At 39.9% G+C, this 18,917-nt stretch overlaps 2 gene segments (V, D, J or C); both read left to right on the plus strand.

Moving 5' to 3' along the window:
- Positions 1 to 7,820: 7,820 nt before the first annotated feature.
- Positions 7,821 to 8,492, plus strand: LOC107296534. The segment is given in 2 exon segments: positions 7,821 to 7,942; positions 8,026 to 8,492. Coding segments are annotated over 2 exon segments (513 nt in total).
- A 4,624-nt stretch (positions 8,493 to 13,116) lies between these two features.
- LOC107296535 lies at positions 13,117 to 13,665 on the plus strand. The segment is given in 2 exon segments: positions 13,117 to 13,205; positions 13,289 to 13,665. Coding segments are annotated over 2 exon segments (423 nt in total).
- Positions 13,666 to 18,917: the final 5,252 nt, after the last annotated feature.

Genomic DNA, 18,917 nt, shown 5'->3' on the forward strand with positions numbered 1-18,917 from the left:
TTATTATTATTATTATTATTATTATTATTATTATTATTATTATTATTATTGTTGTTGTTGTTGTTGTTGTTGTTGTTGTTGTTGTTGTTGTTGTTTCAATAAACCAGTAAGATCTTCAGATATGAAAGAAATCCTGGACTTTATCTGGATATTTGAGCTGGAGGTTGGCATTGATTATCTAATATCTAAGAGCAGAAGATAATGTGTAAAAAGGAATAAATAAAGTGAGAAACGGGTAAAACAAATGAGTAAATTAAAAAAATCCTGAGAGAAGGCAATGGAACACTTGTCACAATTTTCAGCTCTTTGACATTTGTTTAGAACTACATATTTGGATTCGGGAATCCACTGAATTCTTCTTCTGAAGTTCTGTCCTCATTTAGTGTCCATAGGTGGGCAACCCTACTCAAAGTTCTTCTTTCATGCAGGTCACTCTTATTTTATTCAATCTACTTTGATTTATATTCAATCAGAATGAGCCCATCAGTGTAATTGCTGCTTCCCCCTAGGACTGTGATTTCTGTTATATCAGTTGATTAGACTGCCCTCAGGGACCAATATGTTATTATTAAATCATCATCATCATCACCACCATCACCATCACCATCATCATTTTAAAACCCTGTGTCTGCCACACAAAATCAAACTTTGCAACATGGGCAGCTAGGTGTGGCATGGACACTTACTGGCACAAGTTACTCAATACATATGGCACCATTGGTCTGCAAGCTGCTTTGGCCTCTGGTCAGCTTCCAAGGTGCAGGTTGAGGTGCTGGTTGTCATCTTTAATAGCCCTTCATGGCCTAAGGCTGGATTACTATGGGGCCGTGTCTCCCCAATTTTTTCTACCCATCCTATCTGATCTGGCAAGAAGGGCAAAGCACCAGAGGGCAGGACAAGAAACAATGGTTGAAAACTAGTCAAAGAGAGAAACAACTCGGAATTAAGGAGAAACTTCTTAACAGTGAGGACAATTAACGAGTGGAACAGCTTGCCTTCAGACGTTGTGGGTGCTCCATCACTGGAGCTATTCTATTATTTCTATTTCTTTCTATTTCTATTTCTATTTCTATTTCTATTTCTATTTCTATTTCTATTTCTATTTCTATTTCTATTTCTATTTCTATTTCTATTTCTATTTCTATTTCTATTTCTATTTCTATTTCTATTTCTATTGCATCTTCTGGGTACTTTGGCTAGGGAGTGTTGGCTGGCAGTGCCAGGTCCAAGCCCAGTGATGAGATCGTGAGTTCCAATCAAGTTAAATTCTTTATTTGCTTCCACCTAATAGACAGAATCTTGCCAGACTAAAGCTATATCTTTGTAAGGTTCTGATTTTACAATCTGGTTAAAGGGAAGGGATGCCTCACCATCTCCCCCCAAAAAACAATTCTACTAGCAAATGAAGAACTTGAAACCAGAGGGGTGAGGGGAGGGGAGGAGAGGGGAGGGGAGAGAGGGAGGGAGGGAGGGAGGGAGGGAAGGAAGGAAGGAAGGAAGGAAGGAAGGAAGGAAGGAAGGAAGGAAGGAAGGAAGGAAGGAAGGAAGGAAGGAAGGTTAGTGAACCAATTGTATAGCAATTTACTAATTTTGATGAGGTGGGTTTTTATATTTTTTCTCTAATTGTTTCTTTAAAAAAAAACATTTCTTTTGTCTACAACACCAAGTCATTTTTCAGAAGTGGGTTTTCAAATATTTTTTTCAAAGTTTTTCAAATCTTTTTTTTACTGTCCATACTTTTATTATAAGCCTGTGGTTTCTACTATGTTCTCACAGGAAAACAAAAATAAAGTATGTGAGACATCACTTGTGTTAGGCCTAGAACTTTACTTGATAATCACATGTGTAAGGTCTGTGCAGAGAAATCTCTAAGTGAATGTACTGAGGGTTCTTTTATCTGAAGCTATATGCAAATCTGGTTACAATTAATTCTTTAAAGGAGCCCCATGGTTTTTCTTTTTGGGCTGCACCCACCAAGAAAAAGTGTGTGCACTTCTCCAAATCTTTCCTATCAACTCCTATCCATTGATCAGAGAGAGCAAAAATGATCCTGTGGCTAACCCTGTTCCTACTAGCAATCCTCAGAGGTAATTCTATCCTCTTTATTCAACACCTTTCCATTTTAATCCTTGTATACGGCACAGCTCACTGAAACTCCTATCATTTTAGATATCCAATCTGCAGTCAAGCTACTAGAGTCTGGGGGGGGGGGACAGGAGAAGAGCTGGAGAGTCCATCAGCCTCTCCTGCCAAGCCTCTGGATTCAACTTTGGTGTCTTCAACATATTCTGGGTAAGACAGTCTTCTGAGAAAGGATTGGAATGGGTTTCCAGAAAAGATATATACAGCACTCAATACTCAGACAAAGTGAAGGGCCGCTTCACCACTTCCAGGGATGATGCCAAAAGCCATCTGTATCTGCAAATGAACAGCCTCAAACCAGAGGACACGGGCGTCTATTACTGTGTTAGATACACAGTGAGAGGAAGTGAATCTGAAGGAAAGCAAAAACTTCCCATTCCACATAGCACCTCTGAGAATTTCTTTGAAATTCTTAGAATTCTTACAATGTGGTGCATGCCTCCCTTGGTCATGTTGCACACCAGGGGGCACTATTCTCACACAGCTGCTGGGGCAGGGGAGGGTACGGAAATTAAACCACTGCGTACAAACAATATCTCATTTCCAAGGCGGAGCTTTTCCAACCGATATGCTTAGAAATTCACCAAACTGGTCTCAAAGGAATGTTATTTCTCAAGGGACCACAATTTCCTCTTTCCTTTCTTCAGAACAGCTCTGCAACTTGAGTCAGCCCCAGATCCCAGATCAGCCGATGAGGATTCATCACCATCTAGTGAGACCTTTAAGACTCTTTTTTCTAGGTAACCAATTACAGAGTTTGTTTGCCGAAATCTAAAAATTATGAAAATGGCTTGAAAATTCCAATTTCACCTTCACTGTCTGATTTCAGAAAAAAAAATGTTGGAATGGAATATTGTCCTTTGGTATCATGGCAGAAGGCAGGACATGAAACTTCAGGATAATCTTTCTCGATATCCATACTCGCATTATCACATTGAGGAAACACTTTGACCAAAAGAATCTCCTTGGAAAATTAAAATAGGCCCTGTACCCACTCTTTTGGGCAGGGCAATGTCACATGAAATCCCATGGACTCTGCGCCTGATGGGTGTGGGGTTGGAAATAAAACTAGTGTCATTAAATATCTATCTATCTATCTATCTATCTATCTATCTATCTATCCATCCATCCATCCATCCATCCATCCATCCATCCATCCATCCATCCATCCATCCATCCATCCATCCATCCATCTATCTATCTATCTATCTATCTATCTATCTATCTATCTATCTATCTATCTATCTATTTATCTATCTATCATCTATCTATCTATCATTTATCTATCTATCATCTAGCTAGCTAGCTAGCTAGCTATCATCTAGCTAGCTATCTATCATCTGTTTGTCTGTCTGTCTGTCTATCTAGCTATCTAGCTAACTAACTAGCTATCTAGCTAACTAGGTATCTAGCTATCATCTATCAAGCTATCTATCATCTGTGTGTCTGTCTGTCTGTCTGTCTAGCTAGCTAGCTATATCTCTATCCGTCCATTATCTATCTATCTAGCTGTCTGACTGGCTGGCTGGCTGGCTATCTAGCTATCTAGCTATCTAGCTAACTAGCTAACTAGCTATCATCTCTACCTACCTCCTACCTATTCCTCACTATGAAGGTCAATCATCCAAGCCATGGTTGTCCTAAGGGTATTTTTTTCCAAAAGCACCTTTGCGGCCTCACCCTAGAGTCATGTCTGAGGTATACAGCAGATGTATTTTGATAAATATAGAGTAAACTGAATTCTTTAGAGACTATGAAGTGGTTTATGAGGCTTACTCAAACACCAGAGACTATATTCGGTGACATTTTTAACTAACATCGGTATTAGCATTACCATCACAGTTATTATTATTTCAGTTTGTATGGCTGCCCATCTTGGCAAATCAACAGTGGACAAACACTGGATAAAAATGACCTGCAAAATAGCACCCCAGAAGAAAATGGTCTTGGCCTGCCTTCAATTCCTTTCAGTGTCTTCAAAAGGGCACATGAGAAGGAAAATAAAGTTACAAAGTCTGCTTCTGTCTCTTACATGTCCTTTCAAAACTCTTACCTTGAATCACTTTTTGAGAAGGGGTGACATTTTGCAAGTCTTTCTTTTAATTGCTCTAATTTAAAGTCTGCTTCACTTTTGAAAGAACTGCAAAGCTATTTCAAAATTCCCCCGTGTAGAAAGCGTGCAAGGAAAATGTGGTGACTGCACTAGGGAGATCTTTTATGTCAACCAATATGTAAATTGAGGGACAGTTTCCCCTTTAAAGGAGACAGTTGGCTTTCCTTTTCAGGCTACACACACCTCACCACAAAGTTTGTGCACTTTGCCAAGTCATCTCCTATCAATTGTCTTCCATTCATCCAAGGGAACAAACATGATTCTCTGGATAAAATTTATGTGTTTACTAGCAGCCCTTGGAGGTAATGTTTCTGTTACAGCCCTCTCTGTAGTATTTGCTGTTCTTGTATATAAGAGATGTCACTGCAACATCTTTCTTTTTAGGTGTCAGATCTCAGGTCCAGTTGGTGGAGTCTGGGGGGAATGTAAGAAGGCCTGGAGAGTCCCTCCGTCTCTCCTGCCAAGCTTCTGGATTCACCTTCAGCAGCTATTACATGGGCTGGGCGAGACAGTATCCAGGAAAAGGACTGGAATGGGTTGCAGATATTGGTAGATCCTCATCTCCAATTCGCTACTCAGACCAAGTCAAAGGACGCTTCACCATCTCCAGAGATGATTCCAGCAGCCAGCTTTATTTGCAGATGAGCAATCTGAAACCAGAGGACACAGCCGTCTATTACTGTGTGAGAGACACAGTGAGAGGAAGTGAATCTGAAGCCCGTCAAGAACTTTCTCTGTCTCTGAGCAGCGTTGCAATTTGTTTCAGTCATAGAAGTTTTAATTTGCACATGAGAACAAAGAAGGACCTTATAAATCTGTATCGTAGTAAGTGGGATCTTGGAATGAGTTCACTGAGCTAATCTTGAAATAAACTGCATGGAACCTTCTCTGTAGTTGCTGTGGAAGGAATTTTCCATGGCTGTAGATTAGAATAAAATGAGAAGTGTAAACAACACTGTTTATTTTCCTAGAGAGGAAGAAATATGGAATCATTTCTTACATTTGTTGACATGATATCCTCCACAGTAATTTTGCTACATTGAAGTCCCGCAACTTCTGGAAATTAAAAGAAAAAAAAGAATGAAATAAATCCTATTGTCTCATCTTGTAGAGCTGTAGATTTTGCTCTGTGTCTAACAGAGTTGGAAGGGACCTTGAAGATCTTCTAGCCCAACCCACTGCTCAAGCAGGAAACCCTATACCATTTCAGACAAATGGCTGTCCAGTCTCTTCTTAAAAAACTCCATTGATAGAGCACCCACAACTTCTGGAGGGAAGCTTTTCCATTGATTAATTGTTCTAACTCTCCTTAGTTTCTCCTTAGTTCTAGTTTGGTTCTCTCCTTGATTAGTTTCCATCCATTGCTTCTTTTCCTGCCTCTGGTGCTTAATCTACATCACATGAAAACTGGTTTTATCACCAGATGATAAAAAAAGCATTCACATAGGGACACAAGCACTTTTTTTTTTTTAAAGAAACAGTCTTTTAAACAAACAAACAAATAAATAACCCATCCTCTTCTTTCTCTAATGTAGATATTAAATAATTTTGATGGATGATTGTCTATTCATGTTTCAAGATTAAAAAAATGAACATGCACAATTCCTTCTGTTATTTTCTCTGTTGTAAATCAGTTTATCATATATTTAGCTATTAAGAAATTATAGGTTTTGTGCATTCTCACAAACATGAGTGGAATATACATTTACAGAAATGTGCAAGTGTCTAGGACAGACATGTCAAACTTGTGACATCATGTGACGTCACACAACATATCGGGACGGTTTTGCCATTGCCAGCAATGGGGTGGGCATGGCTTCCGGATGACGCGTCTGGCCCGTGGGCCAGCAGTTTGACACCCTGGTCTAGGAGATCCTTCATTTGTAATCAGCTTCTGTTCTCAGCCCCCTCTCTTCCACATCACTCACACCAGGATTAGCATTGTGTATACTCAATCATATTCACCATGAAGGAAGAATTCAGATCTTCAGAAAAGTGGCCTCATTTCTACGGCTGATTATATCTGATTAGAGGGCAGGAGGCTAAAACATATGAAGAATGATTATAGGAATTGGGTATGTCTAGTGTAATGAAAAAAAGGACTAGAGGCAGTGGTGGGATTCAGCCGGTTCGCATCACTTCAGCAGAACCCGTTAGCTATTTTTTTTGTTGCCCAGGCCCAGAATGGACTTCTGGAAGCAGCATCCACACAGAGAACCAGTTGTTCACATATTTGAATCCCACCACTGACTAGAGGAGACATGATAGCATTGTTCCAAGGAAGAACTGATCTGTATCATATGCTACTCTATCAGTAGAAATGTAGTCATGTAATAAAATAAGGATGCCCTAAAACACCTAATTCTTTGGTGTGGTATGAAACCAAGGAAGGAGATAGAATCTGGAAAATGAGGGTCTTCTCTCTTTCCGTCCAATATTTGAGGCACTCCTACAGAGAAGAACAGGTCAAACTATTTTCCAAAGCATCAAAAGGCAAGAGAAGAAACAATGGATGGAAACTAACCAAGGAGAGAAGCAACCTATAATTAAGGAGGCATTTCCTAACAAGGAGAGCAATCAGCCAATGGAATAGCTTGCCTTCAGAAGTTGTGGGTGTTTCATCACTGGATACTTTAAAAAAGAGACTGGACAACATTTGTCTAAAATGATATAGGGTCTCCTGCTTGAGGAGGGAGTTGGACTAGAAGACTAACGAGATCCCTACCAATTCTATTATTCAATGTTCTATGTTCTGTTATTTGCTTAGAAGTTGCCTCAGTGAATCTCAAAGGAATTTAACTTTTTGAAAGACAAAAAAAATCTCACTGGGAAGCCATGTCTGATTTTAAAACAAATAACAAATAAGCAAATATTTTGGATAAGACAAAGTTAATTTTTTATCATTCTCTTTGAACTGAGAGAATGTTCATAATATCACTTGGGTTTGACTTTGTACTTGGGTGGACCCAAATACTGTGGATGACAAATCATTCTTCAAGGCTTAGTGACCGTTTAGCATATTAGCTACTATCCAGAAATGAAATCAACAAACAAACAAACAAACAAAAAAGTTAAGGAAGAAATCAAGTAGCAAACTTCCTAACTCAGATTTGCTAACCTTTTTATATTTTGTCAATTGACATGTTTCCATTAACAAGATTTTAAAGCAAGTATATTCTCTGTTACCTTGAATTGTTTCCCAGAAGTGCTGATATTTTTTCAAGTCTTTGTCTTACTTACTGCAAAGTAAACCTGTCCTATTAACTCGGAAATAAAACAATCATGTTACCAATAATGGGAAGTATTTGTAGCTCAGGGTAAAAATGAGGGGTTCCTTGGTGCTCTCTGAACCTGCAGATATTTCATTGTAATGCAACCTCTGCAAAAAAAAAAAAAAAAAAAGAATAGAGAGCACCAAGGACCCCTCAAAATCACATTTGTAAGGTGTAAGCAATTATGTCTTTACATGAATGCAGTAAGAGGCTCTTTTATTCCAAGCAATATGCAAATCAGGACACATTTTCCCTTTTAAAATAGCCCCATGATATATGCCTTTTCAGGTTACACCCACCACTTTGAGCACTTTCCCGGATCCTTTCCTATCAATTCCCTCCATTCAGTGAAGAGAGCAAAACACAAAAATGATCCTGTGGTTAAATTTGGTGTCCTTACTAGCGGTCCTCAAAGGTAATTGTTTTCTCCCTATTCAACTTTTTCCCACTTTAATTCTTGTATTCAGGAAAGCTCACTGAAACTTTCCTTCATTTTAGGTATCAAATCTGAGGTCCAATTGGTGGAATCTGGAGGGGACGTGAGAAGACCTGGGCAGTCCCTCCGTCTCTCCTGCCAAGGATCTGGCTACACCTTTAGCAGCTATTCCATGGATTGGGTGAGACAGGCTCCAGGAAAAGGACTGGAATGGGTGGCATACATCCGCTCTGACAGCAGTAGTATTCACTATTTAGACACAGTGAAGGGCCGCTTCACCATCTCCAGAGACAATGCCAAAAGCCAGCTGTATCTGCAAATGAACAGCCTCACAGCTGAAGACACGGCAGTCTATTACTGTACGAGACACACAGTGAGAGGAAGTGAATCTGAAGCTTGGCAAAAACCAGCCATTCTTCACAGCAGTTCTGCAAATCTTTTCAGCCTCAGAATAGAGCTACATTTTCCTATGAGAGAAAATATGCCTGATTTCCAAGGCAGGAAAGAGCTGATAATATCAGCTCTGTGAGTGCTGTTTTCCAATTGAAGTGTGGTGGTGGTAGTGGTGGGGGAGATGAGAAAATCTGATAAAAGAAAATAAAGTGAGGAGAGAGAGAGAGAGAGAGAGAGAGGGAGAGAGAGAGAGAGAGAGAGAGAGAGAGACCTAAGTGACAGCAATGGGAAAAGGTTCTGCTCTCAAAAAATCTTTAGACATACAAAAATGTATTCCTTAATTAGCATTCTTTATTCTTTTATTCAGTCATGTAAAAGTGAGATGGGCAGCTGCATAAGTCAAACACATAAGTGAAGATTAAAATCAATAGTATAAAGGCTATAGAAATTTATCTATCTATCTATCTATCTATCTATCTATCTATCTATCTATCTATCTATCTATCTATCTATCTATCTATCTATCTATCTATAAATAAAAATGTAAATGTTCGTTTGTTCAAAATCTTAAATCTCTGAAAGTTCTTCATCGATTGCTTTGAAATTTTGACACAACGTTGCATCTCCCGTATCAGTTAGAAATGTAGCCATGTAATAATAATAATTAAATAATAATTAAAAAATCCTGATAATTTAGGGTGGTATGAAACCAAGAAATGGGGCAGTTGAAAAATAAATCTCCTCCCCTCCCCTCTCCTTCCCCTCTGCCTCTCCTCCTCTCCCCTCCCCTCTCCTCTCTTCACCTCCCCACCCCTCCCTCTCCTCTCCTCTCCTCTCCTCTCCTCTGCCCTGCCCTGCCCTGCCTTCCCCTCCCCTCCTCTCTCCTTCCCTTCCCTTCTGTCCCATATCATGATAACTCAATGATGATCGATAACTGTCTAGTGAGAACTTTAAGATTCTTTTATTCTAGGTGCTAGTTAGAGAGCTTTCTGGAAAAAAATGTAAAATGTAATGAAGATGGTTTGAATATTCTGGTTTCATCTTCCCTGTTTACAAAGTGCTGTGCCTTCAGGGAAAAAAAATAACAATAACAACCTTGAATTAAATGTAGCCCTTTAGTATCATGGCAGAAGGCAGGAAATGAAACTTTATGATCATCTTTCTAAATATCCAAACTGCTATGCAACTATTGAGGAAACATCTGGACCTAAAGAATCTCCTTGGAGAATTAGGAAGATGCCTCCCCTCTTCATTTTGGACACTGGAGGGCAATGTTGTCACATGAAACCCCCGTGGCCTCTGCACCCAGTGGGGGGTGGGGTAGGGAATAGAATAAGTCTCATTAGATATTTTCTGATTCTACAGGCACAATAATTTTTATGTTTTTTCCGTAATAGTTCATTGAAAACAGTCTCATGAAAATTTCACCTCTTAGCCTGAATCTGGGATTTTTTTTTTCAATAACATGTATCATTTGTGTTTTTCATCAGAGAAATGACCTAGAACAGGGGTGTCAAACTCAATTTCATTGAGGCACACATCAGCATTGTGGTTGCCCTCAGGGGGCTGGGTGGGTGTGGCCAGGGTGGTTGCGGCCTACTGGGTGGGTGTGGATGGAGTGGGTGTGGCCTACTGGGTGGTGTGGCTAACACTACATCGTTCGCGTCAAAGGTGCCTGTGGGGACCTGGGCAGGAGTGGGACAGATCTGAGGGTCTCTGGCAGAAGGGAGTGGGACCGGGGCAAGTGCCAAGGCAGGGTCCACTGGAGGAGCCTCACTGTTCCTCTTAGGCCATGGGGGGGTGTTGGTGTTGTGGGCTGCCCAGAGTCCTGGGCAGCAGAGGTCAAATGCCCAGCCTGGCCCTTGAGCACCCGCGGCACCAAGCCCAGCCCCACTTCCTCAAGGCTGCTGCTCAAGGTTCTCCTGGTTCCTCGCTGTTTCGAGACAGCCTTGTGGAGCTAAGACTGAATGTGTTTCAGCATAGATGGCCACCACAAAATTGTACATTGGCTCCCAGCTGGCCTTGGCCAGGGCCAAGACAGAGGGGGCCGTTCCCTCATTGTTTCCAGGATGGCTTCACAGGTCACATGAAACCACTTTGCGGGCCGCATCCGGCCCCCGGGCCTTGTGTTTGACATGTCTGACCTAGAATGTGTAAATGTATTTCAATATTTTCCTGGAAATATGAATAACATGAAGAAACATTTTCTAATGTAGGGTAGACATACACAATAGCTAAAAAGGTTATGGATACAAATTCACCCAGAGATTCAGAAGTAAGACTAATAGACAGGCACTTAGAAGAAAATCTAGGGAACCATTCATTCATTCATTCATTTATTCATTCTGCTTTCAAACAGTAAAAAGATAAATAGCAATAGCATTTAGACTTATGCACCACTTCATATCGCTTTACAGACCTCTCTAAGCAGTTTATAGAGTCAGTAATTTGCCTCCAACAATCTGGGCCCCCATTTTACCAACTTTGACAAGATGGAAGGCTGAGTCAACCTTGAGCTGATGAGAATTGAACTGCTGGCAGCAGGCAGAGCTAGCCTGCAATATTGCATTCTAACCATTGTGCCACCATGGCTAGATAGATAAAAAGTTAAATATAACTTTAATTGCAATTATAATTATAAGACTATATTAAATCTAGAACCAAGGAGACAGACAGACTCAGGTGAATGAGAGCTTCTTGTTACCCTGACAACCACTTCCAGGAGCGAGCAGTCCTCTCATGACCTGCAGCCATCTGGCAAAACCATTCTTTAATTTATACCTTTCTGCAAGGCCAAAAGGGTGAGGGACGTTCTCACTTCTGGTGGCAGAATGTTCCACAGACCAGGGCCACAGCGGAAAAGGCTCTTCTGCACGACCCCATTATCTGACATTCCTTGGCTGAGAGGGTGTGCAGCAGGCCCCTTGGCTGGAGCGAATGTGGCAGGCTAGCCCCATTGGGACAAGGTGGGTCCTCAGGACTGTTTTATATATGACAACTGCAGAGAGTCTATCATATGCTCAAAAATGGAAAGGTTCAGCACCATCCACAATGGAGGAATGGTTGGTAAAGAGAAAGGAATTTGTGGAGATGGCTACATTTATTTATTTTATATCAGAAAGAAAATGTATATTCAGGGTGACTGGAAATAGTATATACACTTTTTGTATGAAAGTAAAAAAAATAATCTCATAATTTGGGGGTTTAATTATTAGGAAAAATGGAAAATCTTTCTTTCTTTCTTTCTTTCTTTTCTTTTCTTTTCTTTTCTTTTCTTTTCTTTTCTTTTCTTTTCTTTATTCTGCCTTCATTTCACCTGTTTTCCTTTCCTTTTCTTTTCTTTCCTTTCCTTTCCTTTCCTTCTTTCCTTCTTTCCTTCTTTCCTTCCCTTCCCTTCCCTTCCCTTTCCTCTCCTCTCCTCTCCCTCTCCCTCTCCCTCTCCCTTCCCCTTCCCTGTTTCTTCTCTTTCTTTATTAGTGTGTGTTAGTTTTCTGTCTCTGTGTATGTGTTTTATGTATAATTCCTGACTAAGAATCCACATCCGAGTTGATTGAACTTGTGCTGTGTTAAATATAAAGTAAACTGAATTCATTGGTGAACACAAAGTGATTTATTCATATAACTCAGTCTACAGACAGAGTGCATTTGCTGGCAATTTTTATTAGCCATGATATTAGTATTACTGTTGCCATTATTATCTCAATTTGTATAGCTGCCCATTATGGCGAATCAAGTCACAGAAACTAAGAACTGATAAAAAGACAAAAACAAACAAACAAGAACAAGCAATATATAAAATAAATACAACTGCTGAGTTAAAATCAAATCTAATAAGCAAAGAACACCCCACAGGCTGAATCTATTTCTTTTCTCACTGTGATCCCCCCCCCTTTCATTCCATTATGACTTAGAAATTGTTGAATGAAAAGCATTTAAGCATTGGTCTGCATTTAAGTCTTTTGGTTTCTTCAAAACACCATATTAAAGGGGAGGGGGACATGATAGCAGTGTTCCAATATCTCAGGGGCTGCCACAAAGAAGAGGGAGTCAAGCTATTTTCCAAAGCGCCTGAAGGCAGGACAAGAAGCAACGGGTGGAAACTAACTAAGGAGAGAAGCAACCTAGAACTAAGGAGAAACTTCCTGACAGTTAGAACAATTAACCAGTGGAACAACCTGCCTCCAGAAGCGGTGAATGCTCCAACACTGGAAGTTTTTAAAAAGAGACTGGACAGCCATTTGTCCGAAATGGTATAGGGTTTCCTGCCTGAGCAGGGGGTTGGACTAGATGACCTCCAAGGTCCCTTCCAACTTTACTATTATTATTATTATTATTATTATTATTATTATTATTATTATTATTATTATTATTATTATTATTATTATTATTATTATATTTTCGTTAAACTCAAATGTGCTATTCTCTTCGTACTCTATGTCTAAAGTGTCTTTCTCAAAAAAATTTAGTGCATGTTCACCATTTGTAATGCTGAATCAATTCTGAGAAGTGGTGAAGTTTTTCAAGACTTTGTTTTAATTGTTTTAGTGTAAAGAATGCGTTCAGATTTTGCAAGGCTGTAAAGTTATCTAAAGATCACCTCTGTAGGGAGTGTGCAAGGAAAACTATGAGATAAATGCAACTGAAGAGCTCTTTTATCTCAACCAATATGTAAATCGAGGCACAATTTCCCCTTTAAGAGTGTCAGTTGGTTTTACTTTTAAGGCTATACCACCGACACAAATTTTGTGCACTTTCCCAAATCCTCTCCTATCAATCCCCCTCCGTTCATCAGAGGGAGCCAAAATGACCCTTTGGCTAAACTTGGTGTTCTTACTTGCATGCCTTGGAGGTAATGTTTCCCTCTACACATACTTTTCTTTCATCTGTGGTTATTGTATTTATGAGTTCTCATTGAAACATCTTTCTTTTTAGGAGCCCAATCTCAAGTACAGTTGGTGGAGTCTGGAGGGGACTTGAGAAGACCTGGAGAGTCCATTCGTATCTCCTGCCAAGCTTCTGGATTCACCTTCAGTAGCTCCTGGATGTACTGGATGAGACAGGCTCCAGGGAAAGGCCTGGAATGGGTTTCTCATATAAATCCAAGTTCATCTAACATTTTCTACTCTGACAAAGTGAAGGGACGCTTCACCATCTCCAGAGACAATGCCAAAAGCCAGCTGTATCTGCAAATGAACAGCGTGAAATCAGAGGACACAGCAGTCTATCATTGTATGGCAGACACAATGAGAGGAAGCGAATCTGACACCAGGCAAAAACTTTCTCTTCCTCTGAGCAACTTTCCAACTTGATTTAGTCACAGAAGGTTGAATTTGTGGATCATCTCTGAAAAGCAACAGATAAACTTCCATCATAGCTTATTCTAGAATTGATCTTGGAATGAGCAGTAGGGAACCTGTTTAGCTGTAGGTTAGGAAATGTGTTGAAAATTTCATGGCAATATAGATGATATATAATAATAATAATAATAATAGTAAAGTTGGAAGGGACCTTGAAGGTCATCTAGTCCAACCCCCTGCTCAGGCAGGAAACCCTATACCATTTCGGACAAATGGCTGGTACTTAATGTCCAACAAACTGTCAGTCAGAAAAAGAAGGTTTCTCAAATGTTTGTTGGAAATGCAATTATAAATAAGGTACTTTTTATCATCTCTGGTGGACTTGTGATAAAGCAAAGAAATATTGAGGCCAGATCGAATGCTTCCTTCACATATTATTTTCCAGTTCAATCCCCTTTCTTTCTCTCAATGTTTATTTATTTTATTATTTTATCTTATTTTTATTTATATACTTCCCATCTCGCCATTGAGATTGACTCTCGGCAGCTTATACAGCAATAATATAATATTGACAATATGCCACTGTTCATTTCTTTTCTACAGGATATTATTTTTTCATTCATTTATTGCCAAGTTAGAAACTAAAAACTACATTAGCCAAGGCTCTGGATTTACCTTGAGAAACCACTGGATGAACTGGGTGACACAGGCTCCTGGGAAAGGACTGATATGGGTTGCAAGCATGCCTACATCTAGCATTTACTACTCAAAGTGTAGGGACGCTTTGCCATCTCCAGGGACAATGTCAAAAGCCAGCTTTATCTGCAAATGGACAACCTAAAACCAGAAGACACAGCCGTCTATTGCTGCACTGGATACACAATGAGAGGAAGCCAAACCAGAACTAGCATTTCATGCTTTACTTTGTACAGAGTTAATATGGGTTTCTTCAAAACATAACTTGATTAAGAATACAAATGTTCCTGAACTCAGACGCACCATTTGAACCACTTTTTTAAGTTCCATCTTTTACGATGTCTATTTAAAAAATTATTAGTACATGATTTCTCTGTGTTGCTTAGAACCACTTTCCTTAGCCGTAACCCAAAAGACGGTCTCTTACTTAATGCATTTTAAATGAAAAAAATAAAATTAAATTAAAAAATTAAAATAAAAAAAAAACTTAGTCTTGACTATTTTTAACTTTTTGGATTTTGTTTTCAAAATCACCTTTATAAGATACTTATCAAAACTGATTTGAGACTTTGAGACAACTTTGACACTTGGATGTAGGTTTCAAATTGTGCCTTATGGCTTGTTCTACATTGTTCTTCTGGATCAAGGAACAGTTGTGGCACATTTTTTTTTTTAACTCAGATGTACCTAGGACTGAACCTCATTTGAAATCTATGTGCAAAGAAATGTATATCTAAGCAAATGCAATGAGATGGCTTTTTGATGCCAGATATTTAAATCAAGACATAATTTCCTCTTTGAAGGAGCCCCATGGTTTTCATTTTCACTCTACACATGACAACACAAAGTTAGGACACATTCCACAATCCTTTCCTATCAATTCCCCTTGATTCATTAGAGGAAGAAAAAGAGTCTAAACTTTTTTGGATCTCCTTACTAGCAGTCCTCAGTGATAATTCTTCTCTGTCTGAAGAGTTTCCTTCCATTTATTCTTCTTGTATACAAGAGGTTTCTCTCAAGCACCTTTCTTTCTGACTTACTTCTTTCTTTCTAGGGGGTTCAGCCAGAGGTCCACTTGGTGGGGTCCAAAGACTCTGGAAAGAGTGCGGAGAGGAGCAACAAAGGTGATTGGGGGACTGGAGGCTAAAACATATAAGGAATGGTTGCTGGAATTGGGTATGTCTAGTTTAACGAAGAGAAGGATGAGGGGGGACATGATAGCAGTGTTCCAATATCTCAGGGGCTGCCACAAAGAAGAGGGAGTCAAGCTATTTTCCAAAGGGCCTGAAGGCAGGACAAGAAGCAATGGATGGAAACTAACCAAAGAGAGAAGCAACCTAGAACTAAGGAGAAACTTCCTGACAGTTAGAACAATTAGCCAGTGGAACAACCTGCCTCCAGAAGCGGTGAATGCTCCAACACTGGAAGTTTTTAAGAAGAGACTGGACAGCCATTTGTCCGAAATGGTATAGGGTTACCTGCCTGAGCAGGGGGTTGGATTTGATGACCTCCAAGGTCCCTTCCAACTTCATTATTATTATTATTATCAAAGGGCCTTTCAGAAGGCTTGGAGAGTCCCTCCATCTCTCCTGCCTGGCCTCTAGATTAGCTTTCTCATCCATTGCATGAAATGAATGAGAGAGGCACTTGGAAAATTGCTGCAATAGATGGCATAAATCAAGGTTCTTACATTATTTACTACATGAATAAATGGAAGAGATGCTTCACCAAAACGCAATTCAATTAGCCAAGGAATAACTTGAAACCAGAGGACATGGCTTATTTTTTTATGAACATCACAAGTTTAAGAAATGTATTCACTCAATGCCCTGAGGCGTTCTTTTATGCCAAGCAATATGTAAATCGAGGCACAATTTCCTCTTTAAAGCTCATGGTTTCCCTTTTCAGGAAACACCCACCAACACAAAGTTTTTGTATTTTCTAGCATCCTTTCCTAACAATTACGCTCCGTTCATTAGAGGGAGCAAAAATGTTCCTGTGGCTAAATTTGGTGTCCTTTCTAGCAGTGCTCAGAGGTAATTCTTTCCTAACCATTCAGATACTTTTCCTGATAATTCTTGTATACAGGAGAGCTCACTGAAACTCCTTTTATTTTAGGTGTTCTATCTGACGTTCAGTTGGTGGAGTCTGGAGGGGATGTGAGAAGCCCTGGAGGGTCCCTCCGTCTCTCCTGCCAAGCCTCTGGATTCACCTTCAGCAGCTATCACATGGACTGGGTGAGACAGGCTCCAGGAAAAGGCCTGGAATGGGTGGCATTCATAAGCACCGATTCTGGTACTATTCGCTACTCAGACAAAGTGAAGGGGCGCTTCACCATCTCCAGAGACAATGCCAAAAGCCAGATGTATCTGCAAATGGACAGCCTCAAAGCTGAAGACATGGCAGTCTATTATTGTGCGAGAGACACAGTGAGAGGAAGTGAATCTGAAGCTAGGCAAAAACCTACCATTCCTCAGAGGAGCTCTGCAAGTCCATTCAGCCACATTATAGGGCTGCATTTTTCAATGAGGGGAGCCTGAGGAAGGTGCTTGATTGCCAGGAGGAAGAAAGAGCTGACCTTGGTATCTGTAGTGTGGAAGCTGTTTTCCAACTGGAGGCGGGAAACCAAAAAATCTCAGTAAGGGAAATAAGCTGAGTAATTATACAGGGGAAAAAAAACCTCCTGTAAGACAGCAATGGCAAAGTACTGACATGTTCTGCTCTCAAAACATCTTTAGAAATAGAAAATTGACTTCGTTAATTAGAACTCTTCATTCCTTTATTGGATTTGCACTTTTTCTTTCTTGAGACTCAGATCTTCTTCCTTCTGTCTTTGTGTGTGTGTATGTGTGTGTGTGCCTTTGTATGTCTATCTTATTGTTTGTGTCTATATATTTTTTCTGTATATCTGTCTCTTGCTTTCCTTCCCTCCCTCCCCCCTCCCTACACACACACACACACACAAACACTCTCACACTTGAAAGTTTAAATATGTTGAAAATCATATAACTCCTCTAGCAGTAAACATATAAGCATATAATCTGGAAACACTGGGCAAGACAGGCTCCAAAGAAAGGCCTGGAATGGGTTTCCCATATACATCCAAGTTCAATTAGCATTTTCTACTCAGACAAAGACAAATTTGTCTGGAATCGTGTAGGATTTCCTGCCTTATCAGGGGGCTGGACTAGATGACCTACAAGGTCCCTTCCAACTCTGTTGTTGTTGCTGCTGTTGTTGTCATCTGCTTTATCTGCTAATGAAAAGCCCGAAACCAGAGCACAGGGCTAATCTATTACTGCAGGAAAGACACAGTGAGAAGAAGCAAAGCTGTAACTGCCCATTTCACAAATGACCTCTGGGAACTTCTTTGAAACTTTAGGATTCTTCCAATTTGGCCCATGTTTCCCTTGGTCATCTTGCACACCCGGGGGCGCTATTCTCACACTGATGCCGGGGTGGGGGAGGGCAAGGAAATCAAAACCACTGTACACAAATACTGTAATATTTCACTTCCAAGGCAGAGTTTTTCCATCTGATATGCTTAGAAATTCACCCAACTGATCTCAAGGGAATGTCATTTCTCAAGAGAGCACAATTTCCTCCGTAAAGACACATCTGAGTTCAGAGCAGACATTCCTTGCTAACTGTAGGTGTTCGAAATCTTTAGAAAGTAGAAAATGTCATATTCATTCTTGGATGAGAGTGTGTGTGCGATATGAACATGTGACGTGATTGCTTTGATTTTTACCTGGCAACTTGGTGCAAATTCTGTGACTTACAAATTGTGATTTATGCCTTACTTTGTAGGCCATTATTATGAGTTTCTTCAAAACATAACCTGGTTAAGAAAACAAAGGTTCCTGAATGCAGATGTACAATTTGAATTAATTGACCTCTTTTTAGTTCTATCTTTAACAGGTCTGTTTCAAAAAAAAATGTTAGTCCATGCTTTCACTGTGCTACTTAGATCCACTTTCCTTAGCTTTAATCCAAAAGTTTTGTCTCTTACCTAATGTAAGGTAAAGCTCTTTGCACGTACAATAAATGTAAAATGAAAAAAAATGTTTAGTCTTGACTGTTCTTAACTTTTTGCACCATTTCAAAACCATCTTTATAAGATATTCAGTGGAATTGATTTGAGGCTTTGAGACAACTTTTACACTAAGTTGTGTACGTACAGTTCAATTCTGTGTTTCCAGTTGGTCTCTAACATGGCTATTTAAATAATTTTCTTTGCATGATTTATTTCTGTCACCACAGAATCTTTTCTTGAAATGATGAAACTATCAGATCTTGCTTTACATGTCTGACATTAGGGAGTGGTGCGCATCTCCATATTTTAACTGAGGGAGTCAGCATTGTCCCAAAACATTTTCCCCATTTCCGTGGACATGTGGCCAGCATGACTATACGCAAGGTGCACAGAACACTGTTACCTTCCCACTGAAATGCTGTCTATTTATCTACTCACATGTGCATGCTTTTGAAATCCTAGGTGGGCAGGAGCTGGGGCAAGTAATGGGAGCTCACCATTGGGCAGCGATGGCTTTTGAACCCTGGCTATC

Source organism: Protobothrops mucrosquamatus, unplaced genomic scaffold (genome assembly GCF_001527695.2).
Source record: "Protobothrops mucrosquamatus isolate PMUCROS unplaced genomic scaffold, P.Mucros_1.0 scaffold2854, whole genome shotgun sequence".
NCBI lineage: Eukaryota > Metazoa > Chordata > Lepidosauria > Squamata > Viperidae > Protobothrops > Protobothrops mucrosquamatus.